Below are 22,577 nucleotides of genomic sequence, written 5' to 3'. Positions count from 1 at the left end.
TACATCCGTGTGTGTATCATTTTCTAGAGAGCGGGGGTGTCAACCAGCCTTTCTAAAAAGATTTGTAAAGTGTTAAAGGGTGTTGGTTTCAGCACATTAACCTTTAACCTTATCAAGCTAGCAGACAGTTTTCGCGGTCTTCTCCCTTCTTAGAGACGTCCACTTAAGAGGCATGTCTAGGGCAACATCCTCTCGAAGGCTTGAAGTCTTTCTATTTATTCCACGCAACCCAGAGACCCTCCAGAGTCACAAACGTAGTGATGATAATAAAGATGTGGTTGGATATAGTAGTGGTTCTGATTGTTTTGTGGTCAGCAAAAGGAAACGATGGATCGACAGCCAGCTATCTGTCTATGAGCAAGCAACATATTTCTGCTCGTTTGTGTTTAGAAAGAAAAACAAATGAGCATTCACGATACAATACAACTTCCACAGGGCTTTCATAATATCCGTTTACACTGTTAATGTCAAAAGATAATCAAAGAGAACAGCACAAAGTCTTCCATGGTCTTTCTCGTTATTTCTAGCATTTGGTTGAAAGGCAGTGTTTAATATTTTTAAAGCTTGTCAGAGTAGTCGTTGTTAAAAAAAACAAACAAAAAAACGCAAACTCTCAACGCTACATCGCCAGTGTTACATCGCCGGGGAGCCACCACTACTCACCCTACAGCACGGATACCAAGTAATGCCCTAGTCGATTTTATCATGATTTTTATCTACAGTTTGGTTAAAACTTAGTACAGTATACTACTTTTTTCCAATCTGTATACACACCTCCCCTTCCCTGCAAGAACACGCACACACAGGCGGAAGGGTGTGTTCTACGAGAGCCAGCGACTGTGGCTCTATAATGCCAACACAGCCAGCCCTGCAAACAGAGATGGAAGTAAGAGATAGGAGAGATAAAGCACACAACCTAAATACAAGTACTCGCTAAATCATTAAAGGAGTCATGTCCGAACCCACTTCCAAGCCTGTCTCACATTTAATGTGGCTCTCTGGAGTCACAATCAGACTTCCTGTTGACTTCCTGTTGACTTCCTGTTGACTTCCTGTTGACTTCCTAAATCTACTAAAACTACTAAAACTAGTGTTGCAGTTTAAACAGGGCATTGAGCAGTCTCGATCGTGCTTATAGAAAATGAACTGTAAGATGCTCTTATACGTAATAATGCAATTAAGTATCATAAACAGAAATGTATAAAGCAATCAATGTCTACATTAGAGTGAATATAACATATCTTTGACTCAATGGTAATTTTCAAAGAGAGTGTTTCTTTTAAAACCCAAATGGGACTAAAACATTATAAATATAAAAACTTGCATCGGCTCATTGTAAACGCCTAGCACCCGTACTCCGTGTTATATCAAGAGAAGACTTTTATCAATCGTTTTATTCATTTGTTAGATTCTACAACTCATAAGCTAATAACATTCTCATTCTTGGTCCTTTTTTATTGCTTATTCACGACACCTGATGTTTTAATACATTACATAGGCCCATCTTTTCATATACTTAATTGTTAGAGTCACCGGAAAAACTGTTATTTATTCACTAGCTTTGAATCTTATTAATCGATCATCAACTACTAAACAAATACAGCATGCTTTTCAAAACTCACTTGACTTCCTTAAACAACAAAAATATGAATTTCAGTTTTTAATACTGCAAGACAAAAACATTTGCAGCAAGTAATCACACGTGACTGCTAGCAAGTGTGACTGCTCCCTGGGAGTTACTTCCTCGTCGACTTGCAAGAAGCTGCTACACTGCGGTCGCCGTTCATTGTTGTGTTAGACACTTAATCATCTTGGAATATCGACACACAGCATCATGATGAACAGAATTTTCAGTGCTTACCTCGTCTGTGTTCTCCTGGGGCCAAGTGTGGGTAAGATACGCACCCGATATTAGTTAGTATTAAATGGAACTGTTTTGTTGCGATTTGCATTTGTTAAAAGTTGCTGACGACAGTGTTTGATGGCTGGCTCTATACTTACTTCCTAGCTTTCAAAGACATTTTTAATATTGTTTACTCGCATTTCAATGGGATGCTTTTTGCTAATTTGCTAAGCAAGGTGAACTTTCAAAATTGTTTGTCATGGTTGCAAGACACTTTGGACAGAAATTAGAACAAAATCTGTTTACCACAATGATTTCAGATTGTATCTCTTTTTCATTCCTTCTATAATTTTGACCTATAATGGAACAGCTGCTAGTTTTCATTGTATGAGCATGGGTATGGAAGCCATACTACTGTAGTAGAATACCTTGCATTTATGTTTTGGAAGTATTAATCTTGATTGGTGTGAACATCTTTCAGTAATACTTAACTGATCTTGTCAACTTCTGTCACGTGTAAGAACAAGCAAAGCATCTCGTGCTGCTACAAATAATCCGTTAGTAACAGCTTTGCGTTTTGTTTAATATATTCTTCTGTTGATTGTGTTTAGGAAGAGAAAAAAGACTAAGATGACTGCTGCATGTATTTCAGTGTATCCGGTTACAAGTTTTAAGCAAAAAGATGAACAAGATAACATCACAGAAACCTTCTGGGTCCTTCTTGCTTTTTATAGCACAACATGACACTGTTGCAAGGCCTTAGAAACTACTAACATCCCATTTAAAGTTAAAACCACAGGCTAATAAGTTATTTAAAATATTAAATCTTTAATTTCTATTTTACAAACTATTTTAATTATATATATATAAACACATTCTACTGCCATGCACTCCAACAGAAATTCGACAACAGTTGCATTGACAGAAGTTGCAGGTTTATTTGGATCAACACTGCTTTTGACTCAAATGCTAACCGTTAAGTCATCCTCTCACTAAACAAAGCAAACCATATCTAGAAATATGAGGAATGTGTTTTGTTGGCCTGTGGTGATGATGTGGTGCTGTGTACAGGTCAACGTCAGATATAATTTGCACAATTTTTGCTTCCAATCTTTTTGCCTTTTTCTTTATTCATTAATTGACTGTTACTATCTGATGACCAACTAGTCCTGGCACTATTCGTCGGGAAACTAGAATAAATGGAGTGTGTAATGGGGTTCACCATTGCGTCAACCCCTTGAAAAGTATTGTATTATTGCATTAGTATTTTTTATACTAATTTGTACTGTATCATTGCAGCTCAGCAGATGTCAGCTCGTCTAGTTGGCTGCACAGCAAACGAAGGACGTCTAGAAATTCTGTACAATAGAACTTGGAGCACAGTGTGTGATGATGAGTTTGGACACCAAGAGGCATTAGTTGCCTGCAGGATGGTAGGATACAACAGGTACGTAGGCCCAGAAAAGTTTTCACCTTTCGATGAAATTCCTCAGCTTCAACGTCTAGTTTGGGGAGCTGGAGGCTTTTTACAATTTCATTGTTGAGAGCATTCTTATATTTAACATCGCTGCCTGGTATAATCACCTCCTCGTACAGTCATCTACAGGGCAAAAAAAAAAACTAGTACATCGCAGCTGCCTCTTTCTGACTAGTACTTTCATGCAGTCATTAAGATGGCACATAACATCACCTCAAACCAAACACACCCTCTCCATCCCAACTGTTATCTGTTGCTCTCGGGCAGGCACTATGAAGTGCGCAAAAACTGTCTACCAGAGGTCCCTCGTGCTACGACCTCACCATCCTTAAAAAAGGAACAAGGACTCGTAGGTCTACGATATTACCTGCATCCTTCTTCGCAAGTTTACGTTTATGTATGAGAGGGTGTAGGTGTATGTGTGTGTGTGTGTTAAAATGTGTGTGAGTATTATGTCTGTCTGATATTCTGGATATGTATAATTATATGTTCATATTATGTTTGTATATAAACATAATTGAGTAGTAATGGAGAGCAGTTCTGTCTTGGAATCCCTCAGACAGACAATGAAGTTTGATTTGATTTGATTTCCCAAGGCAAACATATAATTTAAGTGTTATATTTTAAAAGAATTTACTAGAAGGGTAAAGATGCCTGATGAGCTGTCTGATTAAGAGACTTATCAAGAATGTATTTTATTCAAACTTAATTTCTATCTTTTTATTGGAAAAAACATTGCCTCGCTTGCAGCATATAATTTGTTTCGATATGTTATGGGAAGTAATAGCAATTGTAATACCCAATTGGATTAGAGTCACGGTGATAGAAAAGATTTTCCGTTCAGTATGTGTCTTTAAACGCTGAATCACAAACTTCTTACATCTTCTGTTTTATTTTTTAACTAATTGGATTAACTGATGATTATCGATTAATAGTTTAAAGTGGTAATTTTTGTGACATGAATATTTGTTAGCGAAGGACACATCACGTAAATAGGCTCCTAATAAAAAATGCACCATTTTATTATGAAAACGAAAAACACAGGAAGTCTGACCGTAACCATCGAAAAACAAATGTGTCAAAGAGAAAATTTCATGTATGTATTTTCGTGCGTGTATGTTATACGCCTAGTCGACTGTTCTAAATATCTTCTTAACTTTTCTAATGTTGGACAGCCAAATAGCAGTTCCCGTGGGGTCAGCCAAGTACGGAGCAGGCTCTGGTCCGAGTCTGTTCGATGACCTGGAGTGTGTGGGAACGAAACCAGCCTGGCACAGTGTCAACACCCAGGGCTCTACATAAACGACTGTGAAAACTCAGAAGTTGTCGGAGTCATGTGCAACCTCAGCTCGTGGCCCACTCGTGAGTAAACAGCTCCAGTCACACAGTCAATTGGGAATAGTCTCATGAAAAGTTACATCGTAAGATAACTTACTTTTAACATGCTGATATGTTCCATCATTTTTCGATCTTTTTGTATCTTAAATTATTTATATATATATATCTAAGTTTTAAAAGTTACGCCTTTAATTTCGAGAAAGAAAATAATAAATTAAGTTTCGACTACAGTATTTTTACCAACCCTGTCGATCAAGATGCAAGCAAGACCACTGCCACACGCCCTTACATATCTCCGTTTACCACTTGGGAGCCATACGATTTGTAAGATAACAGCCCAATATATATAGTGGCAAGTCTCCCTATGTATGTATATATACTACATATACTACATTGTTAGGGTTTTCTTAAAAAACTTACCAGCCCTATAAGACGAGTGTGATAATTTCCAAATATTTTTACTTTATTTGTTCTTAATGTTTTTACTTGAAATATGAGTGTTGATATTAAAGTTAGTTAAGAAAGGTTTTGTTCTTCACGTTTTAATCTTATCACCAGTTTGAATTGTTCTTCCATCACTTTTAATTATTGTTTTATATTTGTTATTGGGTGATAACATTCCATCCAGAGTGACGCCACCTGTCTAATGTTAATAGTTAAGGAAACACATATAAACATCTAACTATCGCTCACATGCCTCGTTTCCCGTGGCCAGTGTTGAGGGTTTGCCAGAAACCAGAAACAGTGGGCAGGACAAAGTGCAATTATTTACAAAATTCTAGGTACGAAACTTTTTGGGAGAACATATGAGGCTAGAGGTCAGTAACACGTGTACCTTCTGTGACAATGAAAGGGAGACAATTGAATACCTTTATTCGACCTGTGTCATAATCAAGCTATCATTGAGAAGTGTAGAGGGGAATAGATAAGCAATGCAAACAAAAACTAACAATAATTTAACACTAAACGCGTCTTTTATACTATATGGCTACGATGCAAGTTGTAAAATAAACAATGCGCTGGAGATATTTTCTGAATCAATATCTTGATGCGATGTAGCATGAGGACAACATTTTACCCATAAATGTTAATTAGAAAAAACGCAACCAGCATTATCAATGTCGTTTTCGACAACTAAAAAAAAGGTACAATATTCAGGAAAATGATACACTTATTAAAATGGAATCTCAGAAATTAATAATACGCCAGTCTGACTGTATCAATTTGCAATCGATAATCAAGTCGATGCTATATGTATATTATATGTCAATTTGAATATCAGTTTATATAACTTTATCTAGCCATATTTAAATTTGCTTCTTGATAATTTCAGTTTATCAGCTTTAATGCATTAAGGTAGCTGGAAGCTAACTTCCACATGACTAGTATCTCTGCCTTCCTGACTCTTGGTCTGCAGTCAAATAAAGAGCAAGCACTCTAAGAACCTTAAAACACATTAACTGAGTTTTTATTAATTTAGCACATTCAAACATATAAAGTACTAACTGTACATAAAAAGAGACAATAAAATTACCATATTTTGTTACTTACTTTATACTTTTATGTATCCTACATTTTAAAACATTAAATATATTTCTTAAAATGATTATATTAGGAACAAATTTTACAGGTTATCGTCGTGTGGTTTTGAGTGTTACCAATGAGTTAAAAAGGTCCATGGAACAAGGCCACCACATTTTCCCAATGAACTCATAACATGTTAGAATTGGATATTTCAAATATTGTGAAAATTACTAAATAAACATGTAAGAAATATTTACACATGCTTATTTTAGAAATAATATAGATAATTCTATGTCTCCTCACCTCATTTACAAAAGAATAGTAGAATCATACCAATTTCACATTGAAATTTTTTTTGAAAATTCTAAATACTATGTTATAAAATAAAAAAGAATGAAACACATAATTTGTTTAATTGCAGCTCAGATGTCAGCTCGTGTAGTCGGTGGCACAGCAGCAGCAGGTCTTCTTGAGATATTTTATGATGGAGCTTGGAGCACAGTGTGTGACGATGGATTTGGACAGGAAGAGGTCTTGGTAGCCTGCAGGATGCTAGGATTCAACAGGTATGTAGTCTAACAGACATCGCTTCACTGAATAAGAACAGCCATGCACTACCACCCAATGGAGTAGCTAAGGTATTTGCTAGTACAAACTTGTCATTTATGCCCCCAAAACGGACTGTAGTAAAATACAACAACAACCACAAATGTCTACCGCTACCGTACCAAAGTACATTAATCACAACGAAGCATCACCGGTTTACTTACATTTGCAAACGTTCACACCAGTCCTGATTATTACAGAGATTAACTTCTGAATTCAAAATTCTGTTTTCTCAAAACATGATCAACAGAGCATAAATAAGTGAAACTTTTGCTTTAATGTTGCCGCTACAAGTGCCTTAGATTACATTCATGGTTCATCTCCTTCCCCACGTGGTATTGTGAGAAGAAATAAACGTATCACAGACACAATTAACATTTAACATGCAGGATAAACATCTTAAAAATAATCATCAAACTGGATATGAGTGACAGTTTTCATGTTTCTACATTTGAAAGACATGCACAAATGGGTTGCAGGACTTTCAAAAGCCAATCTGTTTATTATAAGTCTGCATCCTCCTGTGTTTCTGATGTCCAACAGCACAACAGCGATCCCTGTGGGGTCTTACAAGTATGGCGAAGGCTCGGGTCTCATTCTGTTCGATAAGGTGGAGTGTCAGGGAGATGAAACCAGCCTGGCTCAGTGTAACCATTCAGGATTTTACATACACAGCTGTTATCACTCGGAGGATGTCGGCGTCATCTGCAACAGCGGTATGTGCACCAGCAATGATTAAACAGCTCTAGTTGGATTAGTTTTTTATTATTATGTCTATTCATTATGTACTCAGGTATTTTATATAATGTATTATTATACATTTATTATATTTTTAAAATGTATTGACACGTTTGACCACCTGTTATTGAAAGTAATTCTACGGATTTCGATCGATAATTGTTCTCTCTTTTTTTTGCAAGAAAGTTGAACCGGAATAGAACATTCCTTCTTTACGGAGATCTGCCGCCCTCAAAGTGAAGGGAAAATACTATTCTATTGAAAGTTTTATCTAAATTATTATTCAAGCTTTCGGAAATACAATTTATCGATTATCTTCGATATACACGTATCATATAAATTAGATTGCCTGATTAAAAAAGGGTTTTGAGTTCTTTTGAATTTTTTTCTGAATCTCGCACATCGTTTTGTAGAAAACCAAATATCAAATTAGCTAATAAGTGAAATAGAGAATTTATTAAGCAAGGAACTGTTTAAGCAATGCCTGTATTGGTTGGAAGGGAGACAGGCAGTGCATTAGGCACATGGAACTACTTGAACAAGTAGACTAAAAGAACCTTTGGTAAGTCACACATAAAACGTGTGTCGTGTACACCACATGGATAAGGTAGCGCCATTGATTACATCCGGTAGGCTGTACCCTTATGCTGCCAGATGGGTAAGCAATCAGTCTCTAATATATTGTCTGTACCTGTAGAAACGATATAACTGTTGATAAAACCACAGAAGAACTAGGAAAATTAATTCCGTGGATCTAAAACATTGAATGTACAATCACATCAAATAAATTCTCGAATTTAGTTACAAATTACAACTGGAATGTTTTTTCAAATGTTGAAAGCTCCGATAATCGCAAAGTTGGTTGATGGGACTTCGGATGCGGGGGGACGTCTAGAGTTATTCGTCAACGGTCAGTGGGGCACAGTGTGTGACAAAGGATTTGGACAAGAAGATGCACTGGTTGCCTGCAGGATGATGGGATTTAACAGGTTTGTCGTCTATTAAGATTATCGTACAACTCAACAAAATATATAATATATTTAACAACAAAACTTAAGCGACGTGTGACTGACAGTTTGTGAAATCTTTGTTAGCATATTGAATGTTTTAACATGTTTATTTCTACTTATTGGTTATTTTCTGTCGCCTGTGTATGCAAACAGCTCTGAAAAAACAGCAACAGCTGTAAGCTCATTTAAGTACAGAGAAGGAACGGGTGCCATTCTACTCGCTGATTTGAAATGTAATGGAACTGAAACCAGATTAGAGCAATGCAACAATGCACTCTTTTATAACAACCAGTGCGAACACTCACAGGATGTCGGCATCATCTGCAACGCCAGTAAGAATTAAAAAATTAATTTTAGATTTTTTTTAGTATAAATATGAAGAGCTCATAACACAGTTTTCTCTCTGTTGTTTTCATCCGCTAGTTCTTAAGCACATATTCAGATGATTACTTTAAATGATCTAATAACTGTGTGTGCAAATCAGTTAGAACTGTAAAAAGAATTATAAACCTGAGTTTAAATTGCTAATCAGACAAGAACTGTTAAGATAAAACTGTGTTATACAAAAATTTAGATAAAAGATTAGTTGCTCGACGATCACTAAATATTATTGTAATCAGAGAAAGATGTAGTTCTTAAGGTATCGACTACTTCTTGCTTTTATCTGAAAGACGTTTTGTACAGGCAAGAAATTAAAAGCACGAATATGAATGTGTTTGTTCTTGGAAAAAAACTGTTGTTCTTTGTGTAAATCTATATTTTCTTTCCTAACTTTTTTCAAATAAAGTGTAAACTTTAAGTACGAGAGTTTTTTTAAAACACTGTAAATAATTGAAAAAAAATGTAATCAAACGCATGTAGTTAGCACAGGAAATATAATTTTAATGTATCCTCTGCCGAAGGTAAAACAATTTATTTGTATTACTGTGTTTACTTCTAATTATTACAATTAGGAGTAGAAGATTTTTAACTAAAATGAAATGAAAAAAACTTTGTAGTGACATAGTTAAAATAGGATTTCTTTTTATGAAGATAATAGCACAGTCGTAAAAACACGTCTGTAACAAAATGCGACAAAACAGTAAATATTATCATCAGTAGAAAAAAATATAAAATGAATATGGGAATGCATGAAAGGAAGATTACTTTTATAGTCCTAATACAAAGCTAAATAAAACGTAAGGATAAAATACATCAATTTATAAAAATATAATCAGAAATACATTAAAATTTCATTTAATAACTTAGATTATGGACTAAAAGTACGATATGCCAATACGGTAGCTCTGTTTACAAAAAGTGTCTTACGGACAAAAATAGCAATATGATGACCATCCACTTACATAGTAAAGGTATTAGATTGTCTAAGTAACTAAAAATAAAGAATATGTATTACTGTTAAAAATATTTATAATGTATTTTCAAATTGCAAAACACAGTTATGTGGTGCTATTGTCAAAAGATCCAGTAATCGCAAGGCTGGCTAATGGAACTTCGGAGGCTGGAAGACTAGAGCTGTTTGTTAACGGAGAATGGGGTACAGTGTGCAATGACGAATTTGATCGAGAAGATGCGATCGTTGCCTGCAGGATGCTGGGATTTAACAGGTATGGCATCTTTTTTGATTTTCGTGTAACCAACAAATGTAGCAAAAACACAAATTCAAAATTACCTCGTCCAAGTACAAATGTTCAAAATTTCATTTAGTCTTTTATAATTCTAACAGCAAAGACTCAAAGCAAAATATCTTATAGTTGCAGATTGCTTGCTAATATATTATTTTTTTATTACTTTTGTTTATTGTTGAGTTTCTGTCACTCGTTTGCAATCAGTACTGCAATGACAGCGACAGCTATAACCTCAAAATACGGACAAGGATCAGGTGAAATTTTCCTTTCTAACTTGATGTGTCGTGGATCGGAAACCAGCTTGGAGCAGTGTAGTCATACTGGGTTTTATTACCACTACTGTGATCACTCACAAGATGTCGGCATCGTCTGCAACATCCGTAAGAAGAGGATTTTTTTTAAATTTCATTGTCGATAGTTATGGACATTCACATTTACTGTTTAGCTTTAGCACGTTTTGTGCTTACTTACAAAATCAAATGAACGCTGTGAATGATACAATAACAAAACCATATTTTGCGCAAATACACTGCAAGAATTACAAACGTGGAGTAATTATATTATGAATATGTAAAAGATTGTCATAGAGAAACCTAAAGAGAAGATATGGTGTTTCACAATGACTAAAGATTATAGTTAGTAGATTACAAAGATGTAGACTGCAATGTGTTTGGTTATTATCGCGAAGACATCAGATACAACCCAGAGATAACAACACAAGTGTGGATGTTTTAGTTGTGTGAAAAAAACATTCATTGGGAAATGAAGGTTGTTGACAATAAATTATTTTTGTGTTCTTACCTAATTAACGGCTTAGTAAACAATTTATTTTCATATCAATTATTTTTGTTATGATTATAATTATTATTAGCTCAATTAACACAATACTTGCTAAATGGTTTTATCTACGACGTAGTGGAAGACGCTATGCAAATACATCTCTGAGCTGAGGTTTATAAAAGTAACTCAACAGATGTAAAAAAAAACAACACAAAAAACAAAAAAAAACAACCCTGTACTCAAATCAAGGTAAATAGTAAATTGCGGAAATGGAACACAAAATAAAAGAATAATGTAAATGAGACAGCTTCCGTGTGTGTGTGTGTGATTGTGTAATGGTGCTTGTGTGTAATTATAACTGTTTTTGTTTGACATATATGAATGAAAGAATTTAACAAGATAAGCAAAGGTATGCGACCTTTACCCTATTTTTGAGGGTTTTTTTTTCTCTCATCCTCGCGCTACGTTGGCTACTTGTGCAAAAAATTTCTCTCACAGAACAGGGTAGGTATATGTTGACCGTCCATTACACAGTACATATTATTCACAGGGAAAGATCACTACATGTATAATAAATGATTTTATAATGTAATTGTTAAAAGAACCGATAAGAGCAAGGCTGGTTGGTGGAACTTCTGAGGCGGGACGTCTGGAACTTTTCTTTAACGGTGAATGGGGCACAGTGTGTGACAAAGGATTTATCCAAACCGATGCGCAGGTTGCCTGCAGGATGCTAGGATTTCACAGGTTTGTCACCGATACAGACTTACGTACAAATAAAAAAAATTTAAGGGAGATAATATTATGCACAAAAATTATTTCTTATCCATGAACACTCAAAATATATTCAGATATCTCAATAATAATAATAATAATAATAATAATAATAATAATAATAATAATAATAATAATAATAATAATAATAATAATAATAATAATAATAATAATAATAATAATAATAATAATAATAATAATAATAATGTGTGAAGCGCACTCTAACTCCTAAAGAATATGCTTTATGCGGTTAAGAACATGATACTAACAGCAAAAGTCAAATACCATGTAGTTTTTATTTGTATATTGCAAGCTTATTGGTTTAATGTGTTTTACTTTCTGCTGATTTATATCCCTTACATGCAAACAGCACTGCAACAAATGCAACAACTGCCAAGTCCTCAAAATACGGACAAGGATCAGGTGACATCCTCCTCTCTGACTTGATGTGTCGTGGAACAGAATCCAGCTTAGAGCAGTGCAGCCATCCAGGTTTTTACAACAACCGTTGTGATCACTTACAGGATGTAGGCATTATCTGCAAAATCAGTAAGAATGAGAAAACATTTGTTTTTAGAGACTACATTCTTTGATGTCTTGTGTAAGCCCGTGTTATTTGTGAGATAGAAAATCAGAATGACAAGCAACCTAAGACAATGTTTTGTAACAATTTGCTGGTCAGTTAGAACTGTTGCAAAAATGAGAAACTTTAGCTTATAAAACAACAACAGTGTAATAAAATGTTTTATTAGGTAAAACGTCGAGAAACGTTTGGGTGTTTGAGAATGAATAAAGATTTTTGTGATCAGAGAAAGATGCAGGTACTATTTTTTCAGTTGTCATGTTTTTTCGGCATAACATTCTAGTCAGCTGGAAATTTCCAAAATTTAATGCATCATTAATATATCTCACCTTGATAAAGCCATAGTGGGTTCGGCGTACAACTCAAGTAGCTGACTAACTTCTTATGTTCTTGTCGAGTTGAAGTTTATAGGTTTAACTTGCAAGCTTTAGAGTCGCCATCAACTGAAATTGCTATAGCGAAATCGGGACCAACACACCTTTTATCCAAAATTGTGGAGGATTTTGACTCATTATCCAATAAAATTCATTAATACAGGTGTTTGAAACCTGTTTCTTTTCCATGTGGTTAGTTCAGCAGTGAATAGGTCAATAACTTCTAAAACTTTTATACTGGAACTCAAGTTAAGAAAAAATCTATTTGATTAGTTAAATCATCACAAACACCAAATACATTCCAAAGTAAGTCGATCAGAATCCTTGCATTTTGACTTACATGTGAAAATAGTCAGACCTCCCCCAGACCATTGCAAAGAATGACAGAAATCAAATTTCGTTTTGTCATTCCTTACCATAGCATGGTTAGTTATTTATTTGTAGCAGACTCAGCGCTACAACGATCTCTGAATGAAATTTTCATTTACTTCCTTTTGCACCTGGCATTTTGAGAAAAAAATTAGCATCTGATAGGCACAGTAAGCGTTTATTGTGTAACCTACATGACTCAGAAAATAAAGACCACAGACAGGTCTTAAAGATCATAAGGTTGACGAGCTTTGGCATATGTAGATAACTGATAAAATATTGAGGAATACAACCTATTTGTTTGTGTGCCGGGAATTTTAGTAAAGGTAAGTATAGATCTTTTGATTGGACATGTTAGCGATGTTATGGTTTTTTTCCTTCAACTTGATATTGTTAAACAATTGTTCTATCAAAAGATGATTGGTGAGTAAGATTTTTTTGTTTTCTACAAATTTTAACATTTCCAATGTTAAACTGATCTTATGATACCAAGTCTTCTTGGTGGGATGTCCAAGGAGGGACGTAAGCTACATATGACTGTTTTGTGCGCGATTGCGATCTATTGTGGACAATTCTGAAATGCTATTTTGTAAGCAATCCCTTTAGCAAAGTTTACATGTCCCTAAGATTGGTTATGAAAAAATGTGATTATGTAAATATTAATTATCCAGTCACCACAAAATATGGAAGTTAGTACTTGGACTTTTGTTACTGATAAGATATAACTATTTGTTACTGATTTTCCTGATATTATGGACATAACTTTCAAGCTTACCATTTCCATAAAACATCAGTGCTGTAAACCTGTCAGTTGAACAGATGCGAGCACGTGTAGTCAACGGGACGTCGGCGGCAGGACGTCTGGAGATATTCTTCAATGGAGAATGGGGAACAGTTTGTAGTGGAATCGGATTTCAAAATGAGGAGGCTCAGGTAGCCTGTAGGATGCTAGGATTTAACAGGTGAGCAGTCTAGTGTTGTTTTAAAAAAATAATACAATGCACAGAGTGTAGAGTGAGAACTAACGTGATCTGCATCTTTGAAGAAATTGCTGTTCGTTTGAAACTTTGGTGTGAAATATTGACAAAAGTTTCCTTAGAAAGAAAAGACCCTATGTAATATCTTACTATCAAAGGAGAGATCATAGAGATAAGCCAATCGTTTCGAGTTTAACCATTAAAGTTTATAGTCACCATTTGAAAATACTTCATCTGAGATGACAATATGATGACTTAAGGATCACAAGGCAACAACAGTGCTTCTACGCCAAAAGACTAAGATTTACTTGCTGGCGGTCAAGAATAATATTTTTCTAGTTTTAAGCCACCTGGCTTCTAAATTCTTGTCTTATAAAATATTTAAATACATAACCATATAATCCTAAGTATGTTCTAACAATTTACGTATTTGAAAGTAAGAAGAGTTTATCACAAAAACTTGCGAATACTCTTATATGTGCAATCCTATTAACCCACAGCACTGGAGCAGCAGTTGTTGACACAGTCAAGTACGGTCCAGGTACAGGTCCTGTTCTTCTACAGCACATGAGGTGTAAGGGAACAGAATCTAGTCTCGCACAGTGCGGGATCCAACTGTATTCTAGCAACTGCGACCACGAGAACGACGTTGGTGTCATCTGTAACATTAGTAAGAACGAAACATTATTTCTTTTAAACCATTGTTCTTCTTCTTATTGTCCTATTTAATGTCTGCCAACATGTTTATTATACAACTAAAATTTATAACAGTGAGAGAAATAATTAAAATTGCTGCCGGTTATTGCTTACATTAATTACCAAGTTATGCAACAATGGTAAATGCAAAAAACGTGGAATTCACATCGTATTACAGTTTGACAAAATAGTGTAAGTGACTAGTGTTCTGTCCACATTTTAGATATCAACAGTTCCTTTACCTGTCTCAACAGTTCCTGATCGAGAAGCCAGACTTATATCAACAACTTGCAACTGTCCATCAACATACTTTAAATTATGTCGCATTATTGCAGTTGGGCTTTTTAAGGAAAATGAATCTTTTTTGCAGTTTTGACAAATCACTATAATTGTCAGATTTTGCAAAATCCTTTTTTATCCTTAAAAAGTGTCAGATGAGCAGTTGGCAGCGCGTCTGGCAGATGGGACATCAGAGGCAGGGCGTTTGGAAATACTTTTCGACGGAGAATGGGGCACAGTGTGTGGCGTTGGATTTGAAAAAAGAGAAGCTGAAGTGGCATGTAGAATGTTGGGATTTAACAGGTCTGTGACTTTGTTTTATTTTTTGACAAAAAATAACTGAAATCCGTTTGCTGGTTGTCGCCTTCACGTCCTCCATATCGCATAGTTAACTCTTTATTTGTAATATATTTTTTTCAATTCAGTAACCTCAAAGTACTTTCTCTTCCTCCCTGAGAAGTAACGCCTGGTACTAGGAGCTCACTAGTAGGGGTTGCAACATAAAACACATCGGTCTGTGCTTAAATGAATATATAAGGGAGGAAACTACTGAATCCTTAAGGAATTTGTTCCACTATGAATCACTTCCCCTTAAGAGCTAAAACAAGTCAAGCAATCAGGTATTTTGTTATATTTGAAAGAAGGCAAAGGTTCAGTCGATCAAGCACTATGTTGAAGTTTAATGCGAGTTGCTCAAATCAACATGGATTTGTACTCAATCAACCAAAAATAAGAAGAAGTAATATTTAAATTTTAATTTATATTCTAATAAATGTATGTTTGTTTTGCACTTTATCTTGTGTTAATATTGTTTTGTAAGTTATGCACTTTTCCCTACTTCCTTACTTGCGAATTCTCTTACCCGTTTAGTTTTGATCTTTGATTTGATTTTACTAAAAGAAAACAAAACCTATATGTCTTAAAATGAATATTTCAAAAATGAACTTTATTGTTCTGTCTGTATTGTAGGTTAATAGATTTTTTTATTTAATTTTTAAAAAATTAAACGTGTATGTTTAAGTATGTCTGTGCATGCAATCTTATCACATGTGAATTATGACAATACTCTTGTGTGTCGTATAATTATGTTTACTAACAGCACTGGAGCTTTAGCCATCAGTTCAGTCAAATACGGTCCAGGTGCAGGTCCCATTCTCTTCGAAGATGTGAAATGTCAGGGAACAGAATCCAGTCTGGCGCAGTGCAAGATCAAATTTTTTTATTCCCGTAGCTGTGACCATGAAAAGGGCGTTGGTATCATCTGTAATATCAGTAAGAACAAGAAATAGTCCTTTACATCTTGTTTTGTGATTGTTGTTCTTTTTTTGCACTCTTACTCCTCGACTATTCGAAGACAAGTACTTGTAAAGAGTGGGAAAGAAAATCAAATGGTTAGTCGTGTCTAACACTGTATCAGCAACAAGGACTATAACACAGCGGATAAGGCTGAAATACAATAGAAAAGCAGATTCAAAGAAAATATTTAACTGTGCACAACAGATGTAAGTAAACCTTTAAAAACGTTGGGAAGTCTTCAGTTTTGTTCAAATAGCCCCGTAGTACCAAGTACAGGTGAGTAACTGCATGCAACATGACTAGTGTAGACAAGAACTCGCTAGTATAGCCTGACGCTTTTTTACACTATGCAAATATTGTTAATGTCTACAACACATTATTCTGAAAACACGCTTTGTAGGTAGCGCAGAAGCTTTGATATTAACCAGCAGGTGGTGTCCATACATTACTGTGTCGTAGTGAGAGGTAACTGAGTAAATGATCTGTCTGTAGATATTTTGACTAAAATTATTAATTTTATGAACAAAAGCCTCATACGTTTATTGACACCAATGAAACAAAATTGTTATCAAAGGATGTAAACGAAGAAACCATCTACATGAAATATTATAGCAAAAGTGAGCAACTACAAATTACAATAACATTAGCATATTTGTGTTAGCGACACCAATGACAGCTCGTTTATATGGCGGGACGCCAGAAGCAGGGCTTCTTCAAATATCAGTAAATGGAGAATGGACTACCGTGTGTCCGGAAAGATTTGAGCAGAACGAAATTGAGCTGGCCTGCAGGATGCTGGGATTTAACAGGTCAGTGACCCATTATTTGTTAACACACGATCCAATGCAACCAAGTCAATCAAGAATGCACTGCATTATTATTTTTAAATTATTAAAAAAAACATTTCATGTATTTTTTTAAACTTCTGCTTGTGTACGAGTGACTAGTAAGTTAAAATATTTTGCAGATTATGTTTCTCCTACCTCCTTTCAACATGATTACAACGAGAAACAAAAAAAGTAGGGTGGTGGTATAGATAATATTTTAATCTCCCTAGTGTATTTTTTTTATTTACCTACATACGGTGTAGTTATGACTGATATTTTATGTACCATCCGTCTTCTGACAGCACTGGGCAAACAGCTGTTAGGTCTGTCAGATTTGGAGCGGGCTCAGAATTTCGATTTGCGTATATAAATTGTAAAGGAATGGAAACCAATCTTGAACAATGCGAGTTTGGAAAACTTCACAAAATCCACTGCTTTGATGTCGGTCTCCTCTGTGACATCAAAACCTTTAGTAAGTAAAAATATTTTTATTTTGAATTTGTTATATTGTCCACAGACTTGTTTTATCATTTAACATTGTGTGTCCACGCGTCTTTAATATACATATATACTAAAGACAGAATTTAGCTATAAAAGGATTTACATAAATTAAAGAATTAAGAATGTTTTATCTTCAGATTGAATACTAATCGTACGAGGATTAACCATAGACTGTGGGGAAGGGAAGCGTCCCTGCTTTAGCAGTTTTTATCTATATCAAGAAAGAGGGTCGCATTCTCAGAACATGACCTATTACAATGTTCCAGTATACCTCTCACAAATCTTTGAACATCTGATTTCCCAAATCCAAAGACAAAGCTCTTGAAATTGAAAATATGGTTTTAAGAACTGATATATCAAAACTAAAAATAAAATAATCATAAAGGTCCTAATTTTGTTTAACAATATGGCAGATCTCAAAATATTACATTTGTTATCTGACTTACACGAGACGTGTGACGAGGAAGAAAACAACGCAGCAGGTGACATGGACGTGATGACCTTTCACCTCATTGTTACAGGTCTACGACTGACAGGACCTCACCGTACAGACAGTAACATGGGGCGTGTAGAAGTGAAGATTGGAAGTAAACATTTTAGCACAGTGTGTGTAAACAACGAGAAAACTGCCGCAGTCATCTGCAGACAACTCAATTTAACTTCGTAAGATACTTTTTTTCTCGTTTTGGCGCAAACGAAACAACCAATTGAAGCAGTTGTCAACGATACTATATATATATACCATAGAGTGTAACATGTACTTTTAAGATTAGTTATTTTACGATCATTATTTTATTATATATATATTTATTAAATATAGGATAAAGTGTAACATATACTATTAATATTAGTGATTTTATTATTATTATTTTATTATTTAAAAAACTCACCTAAGCTATTGCTAAAAACCTCTTTCTATTAATTTTATATCTCATTTTAGATATTATGCAAAACCCATTGACAGTTGAAAGCTGTTTATGTTAATATAACCTTTCCCAACTAGAAATGGTGCAGCACTGGTAGACGGTTGGGTGTTTGGAGCAAAGAAAAGCCCTTTACTTGAAGCTGGGTTTTTTTGTAATGGTAATGAGAACAGTCTTTTTGAGTGTGGCCGGAATAAAAGTACGGAGGACTGTTATGCCGATGACGTTGGCGTGGTCTGCAGCAAAGGTAAAATTTTGTTACTTTTGTTAAATTCTAGTTTGTGTAAACTTTCTTTACAATTTATTTTACCGCCCCATATAGTAAATGTATACATGATGAGATTTTATTAATCCTATCACCCATAAGCTCAAGAAACCTTCCAGCCTAATTATTTGTATTCACATAGTATAAAAGTAAAACTCACCGCTAGTAACTGCTTATCTTGAAACCATCTAAGGTCCCGTAGAGTTTTTTTCCGTCCGTGTGTTATGCCTTATACGTATGCGCCCTATATTCTGTGTGTGTGTGTGTGTTTGTTTTCAAGTGAAGGGTATTATATGTCTGGTTTTGTGCTTGTCAATCTTCTAATATAATTTATTGTTAGTTTAGAGAGCTTTCAGCCCATGTTTGATGGTAAAAATGTAGCTTTACAATTAAAATAAAACTTGTTTCTTGTTTCATTATCTTTGTTTACAGTTAATCGTAATCAAATGGAACATCATTTCATTTTTTTTTTCATTCAAAAGACACCATTTCCTGATAAATAATTTTGAAACGTTATTTTTACGGTTTCTTCATAAATATATAGTCTTTTATTACACATTCATTTATTATTAAAATGTTAGCAGTACCTAAGAATGGAAATTTTCTGCTTCTGGATTGTGTGTTGTCACAGATTACAGACTTTATATAGTTTCGGAGGCCGAAAAGTACCCTTTTATGGAAGGAACAAAGGAAGTTCTAATGTGTGTAAAACCACGAAAGTACATTCGGGTACTTGAATACATATGGTCAGGCAAAGGTGATGGTCGTTCTCAAGGAAATCGTCTGTTCTACGATAATCTGACGAGAGACTACAATGGGCGTCAAGTACTTTGTCAAGCCTCTAATCCTGACGGTGCCTTTGATCTTAGTGAACATCTACAGAGTGGCATTCTTGTGTTAAACGTTTACTGTGAGTACCCTCTGATGGCACCTCAAGTGTTGTCTTCTTACCGACAGGGCGTGATCCTTGTTGTAGAGTCTCCAATAATGATTAACTTAAACATAAAGTTATTTACCTTGAAAAAACTGTTCACAAAGTAGCTAAAATGTCACATAAAATGAAACAGAAAAAGCCGAAAAAAGAAAAAAAGTGTTTTTATATTTTTATTTGCATATTGTTTTATTTGTTATTCAATGGAACTCCACAAAACATGGAAACACATTGATCCTATTAAATACAGCCATACTGTATAAGAAAATAACAACAAAAAAATTTCTAACTTGATACCTAGTAAAAATACTTTTATAAAAAAACAAATTTAGGTCGAAGAAACAATTTTTAAAACTTATTAAGCTATTATTACTAAGTTATGTGCTCTATTTCTTCCTCCGACTATTTCCCATTACATGTTGCTAATTACGACGTAAGCAGCTACTTACATACTTTTTAATTTACAGATAAGCCGTTGATTACAATAACATGGACTAATAACACCGGGGAACAACAGCCCTTGTCAAGTCTTTCTGAGTTAAACCCTGGACACAACGTGACCCTGTGGTGTGAGGCTGACAGTAACCCTCCCCCCGCGTCCATCACGTGGTCAGGAAGAGTGAACAGCACGACTGGGGAGTTACGGATCCTAGCGGCAGACCACGTGACACACAGCGGTGTGTACACCTGTACCGTCGTCACTGAAACCGCTGATGATGACGACAGACTTCCGCTGACCTCATCTTACCACCTCACCCTCAGTGTTCAAGGTTGACATTTACTCTCATTGTCCAGAAGCTAATGCAAAACTCTTTTTTAAACTCAGTTGTATAATATCATTACAAACACGTTTTCCTCTGTCTACACAAATAAGCAAGTAACACTTTGACCCTGACACATGTACACAACAGTTGCCAAATGTTTTGCGTTTTGTTGCCGTCAGCAATGCAACTTTCCGTTTTTCATTAATTCTCAACGCTATTTTACTATCCGCCAGAAGAAAAACCAGTAACAGGTAAGTGTTTAAAAATTACACATTCAAAGAGTCTTTATGAAACTGATATATTATATTTTTTAAAAATTCTTTCTTGATCCTTATACAGTCTCTTATTTTCCTTTTTGCATGATATTTTAACTTATCTGCAAATATGAATGCGTATGGCAGTATCTAATAAATGTAAATTTATCTGACACGCGGTCCATGCACATGACCTGCATTGTTAGGCAAAGATTTGTTCAAACAGGTTAGAACGTGTGTCTTTAAGACTGTGTGTGTGTGTGTGTTTGTAAGAAAAAGATTTGTAACTAGTATTTTGTATGTGTTTCAAAGTAGATTTTTGTAAGGAATAGCCTGATTGAGCTGATACATTGTAATACCTTGTATCTTGTGAGGTAATTGAAATCCTATCAGTGTGTTCTTTGGAAATACAGCTTATTCCTACATTCAGGTGAGAATGGGTCAAAGATCACTTGCATAACCTCGTTCTTATGATCCAGTCAGTGCTAGGTGGCAGCTCAGCTCTTTGATCTCATATCCATCCAGCCAATAATATGGAGATCAACAAGCACGTGAGCAGCCCCTTGCAAATCATGGTTTAGTCTTTGTTTATTACTTATTTATTACGTAAACTTATTTACTTATTAATTACGCCAACACTTCTTTTTTTATTTAGAGAAGGAATACTGCACAAATAAGTCCTGCTGTAGCATAGAATGTCAGTCACTAAATGAATACCTTTTGTTTCGTAGTTTATATATCAATTACAGTGCACAAATTGATAACAGTATCCTGTTTCAGCACACCATCTCTTCCAAATATCTCACTGACAAGCAAAGAAGCAGATGACATTCAAATGGGAGCAGCATGATGTCAGTCTGAAATGCCAGAGGTTACAGCCAGGTCATTCGGCATCCCACTACATGTCCAGAAGATGCAGGTGGTTGGCCTGATAGATATCTCAAGATGTTTGACAATCTTACCAGACCACACGAAATTTAAAAAAAGGCTTTGTATTGCCAGCAACAATTACATATTAACAGACATCCAGTTACTAAATGTTTCTTTCCCTACATTCTTGAAATAATCACTTTAATTAATTAATCACTAAGGACAACGGTTGAAAAGTCTTTTTATTTACTAATTTATTCAAAAAGTGTATAAAACACATTGAGGAATGTTCTATAACTGACTGAACACGTGTACGTGTCAGCTTTAGCACACTTTAGTCTACATCACGCTTATTTTTTCGACCAAAAAAACTGTTCTTACTTAACTTACAGAGTCACACACAGAGAGAGGCTCTCATACACACAATTCTTCCCACCCACAAATAGAGACTTCTAAAAAAATTGCTTTGAAAAAATGCTTTTTCAAGGACTGTTACCTTTAATTATCCCCATTTCAATATAAAATAATTTGACTTGTTAAACATTACACAGGAAACTGCCGATACACAACACTGCTACCCTGTTGTTCTGCTCTCTGCTCTTCAGTGGACTTGGACCTGGAAATAACATCTGTAAAGTTCTCTCCTACTGGTGATTGTCTCCCCTGCACTACTACCTCAACATGTTTCAGTTAATCATATAATCGTGTAATAAACTTTTGGTAAAACGTTGACATCTTTGACTCTGAATTTTCTTGCGTGTTTCGATACCAATTTATAAAATTTGTATAAAAACAGCACAGTCAAAAATTAAATTAAAACACAGCACGTGCACTTTTTACTGGATGTGAGAGTAGCCTATTCGAAAAACGAAGAGTGATACGGTTCCATTTACCAGCTCTAAGTACCAGACATGCAGCGAAGATTTGCATTTTTTGGGTGTGTGTGTGTG

General features: G+C 35.0%; 1 protein-coding gene across 4 annotated transcripts; it reads left to right on the top strand.

Annotated features, from left to right (window-relative positions):
• The first annotated feature begins 1,755 nt into the window (after positions 1-1,755).
• On the top strand, positions 1,756-22,352 carry LOC112567798 (deleted in malignant brain tumors 1 protein-like). Of its 4 annotated transcripts, none has more exons than XM_025244638.1 (23): positions 1,756-1,892; positions 3,143-3,290; positions 4,496-4,682; positions 6,604-6,748; positions 7,332-7,504; positions 8,368-8,515; positions 8,690-8,868; positions 9,999-10,143; positions 10,369-10,544; positions 11,547-11,691; positions 12,089-12,267; positions 13,856-14,006; positions 14,522-14,691; positions 15,146-15,299; positions 16,096-16,268; positions 16,954-17,101; positions 17,422-17,591; positions 18,142-18,283; positions 18,624-18,790; positions 19,440-19,718; positions 20,207-20,509; positions 21,538-21,676; positions 22,179-22,352. In XM_025244638.1, the coding sequence occupies exons 3-22, from the start codon at positions 4,655-4,657 to the stop codon at positions 21,564-21,566; spliced, it is 3,204 nt and encodes a 1,067-aa protein (XP_025100423.1). In that variant the 5' UTR covers positions 1,756-1,892; positions 3,143-3,290; positions 4,496-4,654; the 3' UTR covers positions 21,567-21,676; positions 22,179-22,352. The 4 variants fall into 4 exon arrangements, with proteins under 4 accessions (XP_025100423.1, XP_025100422.1, XP_025100424.1 ...); XM_025244637.1 differs by lacking the exon at positions 22,179-22,352 and adding an exon at positions 21,237-21,308 and having other exon boundaries at positions 21,538-21,677; XM_025244639.1 differs by lacking the exon at positions 22,179-22,352 and having other exon boundaries at positions 6,609-6,748; positions 21,237-21,671.
• The last annotated feature ends 225 nt before the right edge of the window (positions 22,353-22,577 follow it).

The sequence above is a fragment of the Pomacea canaliculata genome, linkage group LG7 (genome assembly GCF_003073045.1).
Source record: "Pomacea canaliculata isolate SZHN2017 linkage group LG7, ASM307304v1, whole genome shotgun sequence".
NCBI classification, from domain to species: Eukaryota; Metazoa; Mollusca; class Gastropoda; order Architaenioglossa; family Ampullariidae; genus Pomacea; species Pomacea canaliculata.
The sequence above is the reverse complement of the archived record's forward strand: the minus strand, read 5'-3'. Positions and strand labels throughout refer to the sequence as shown.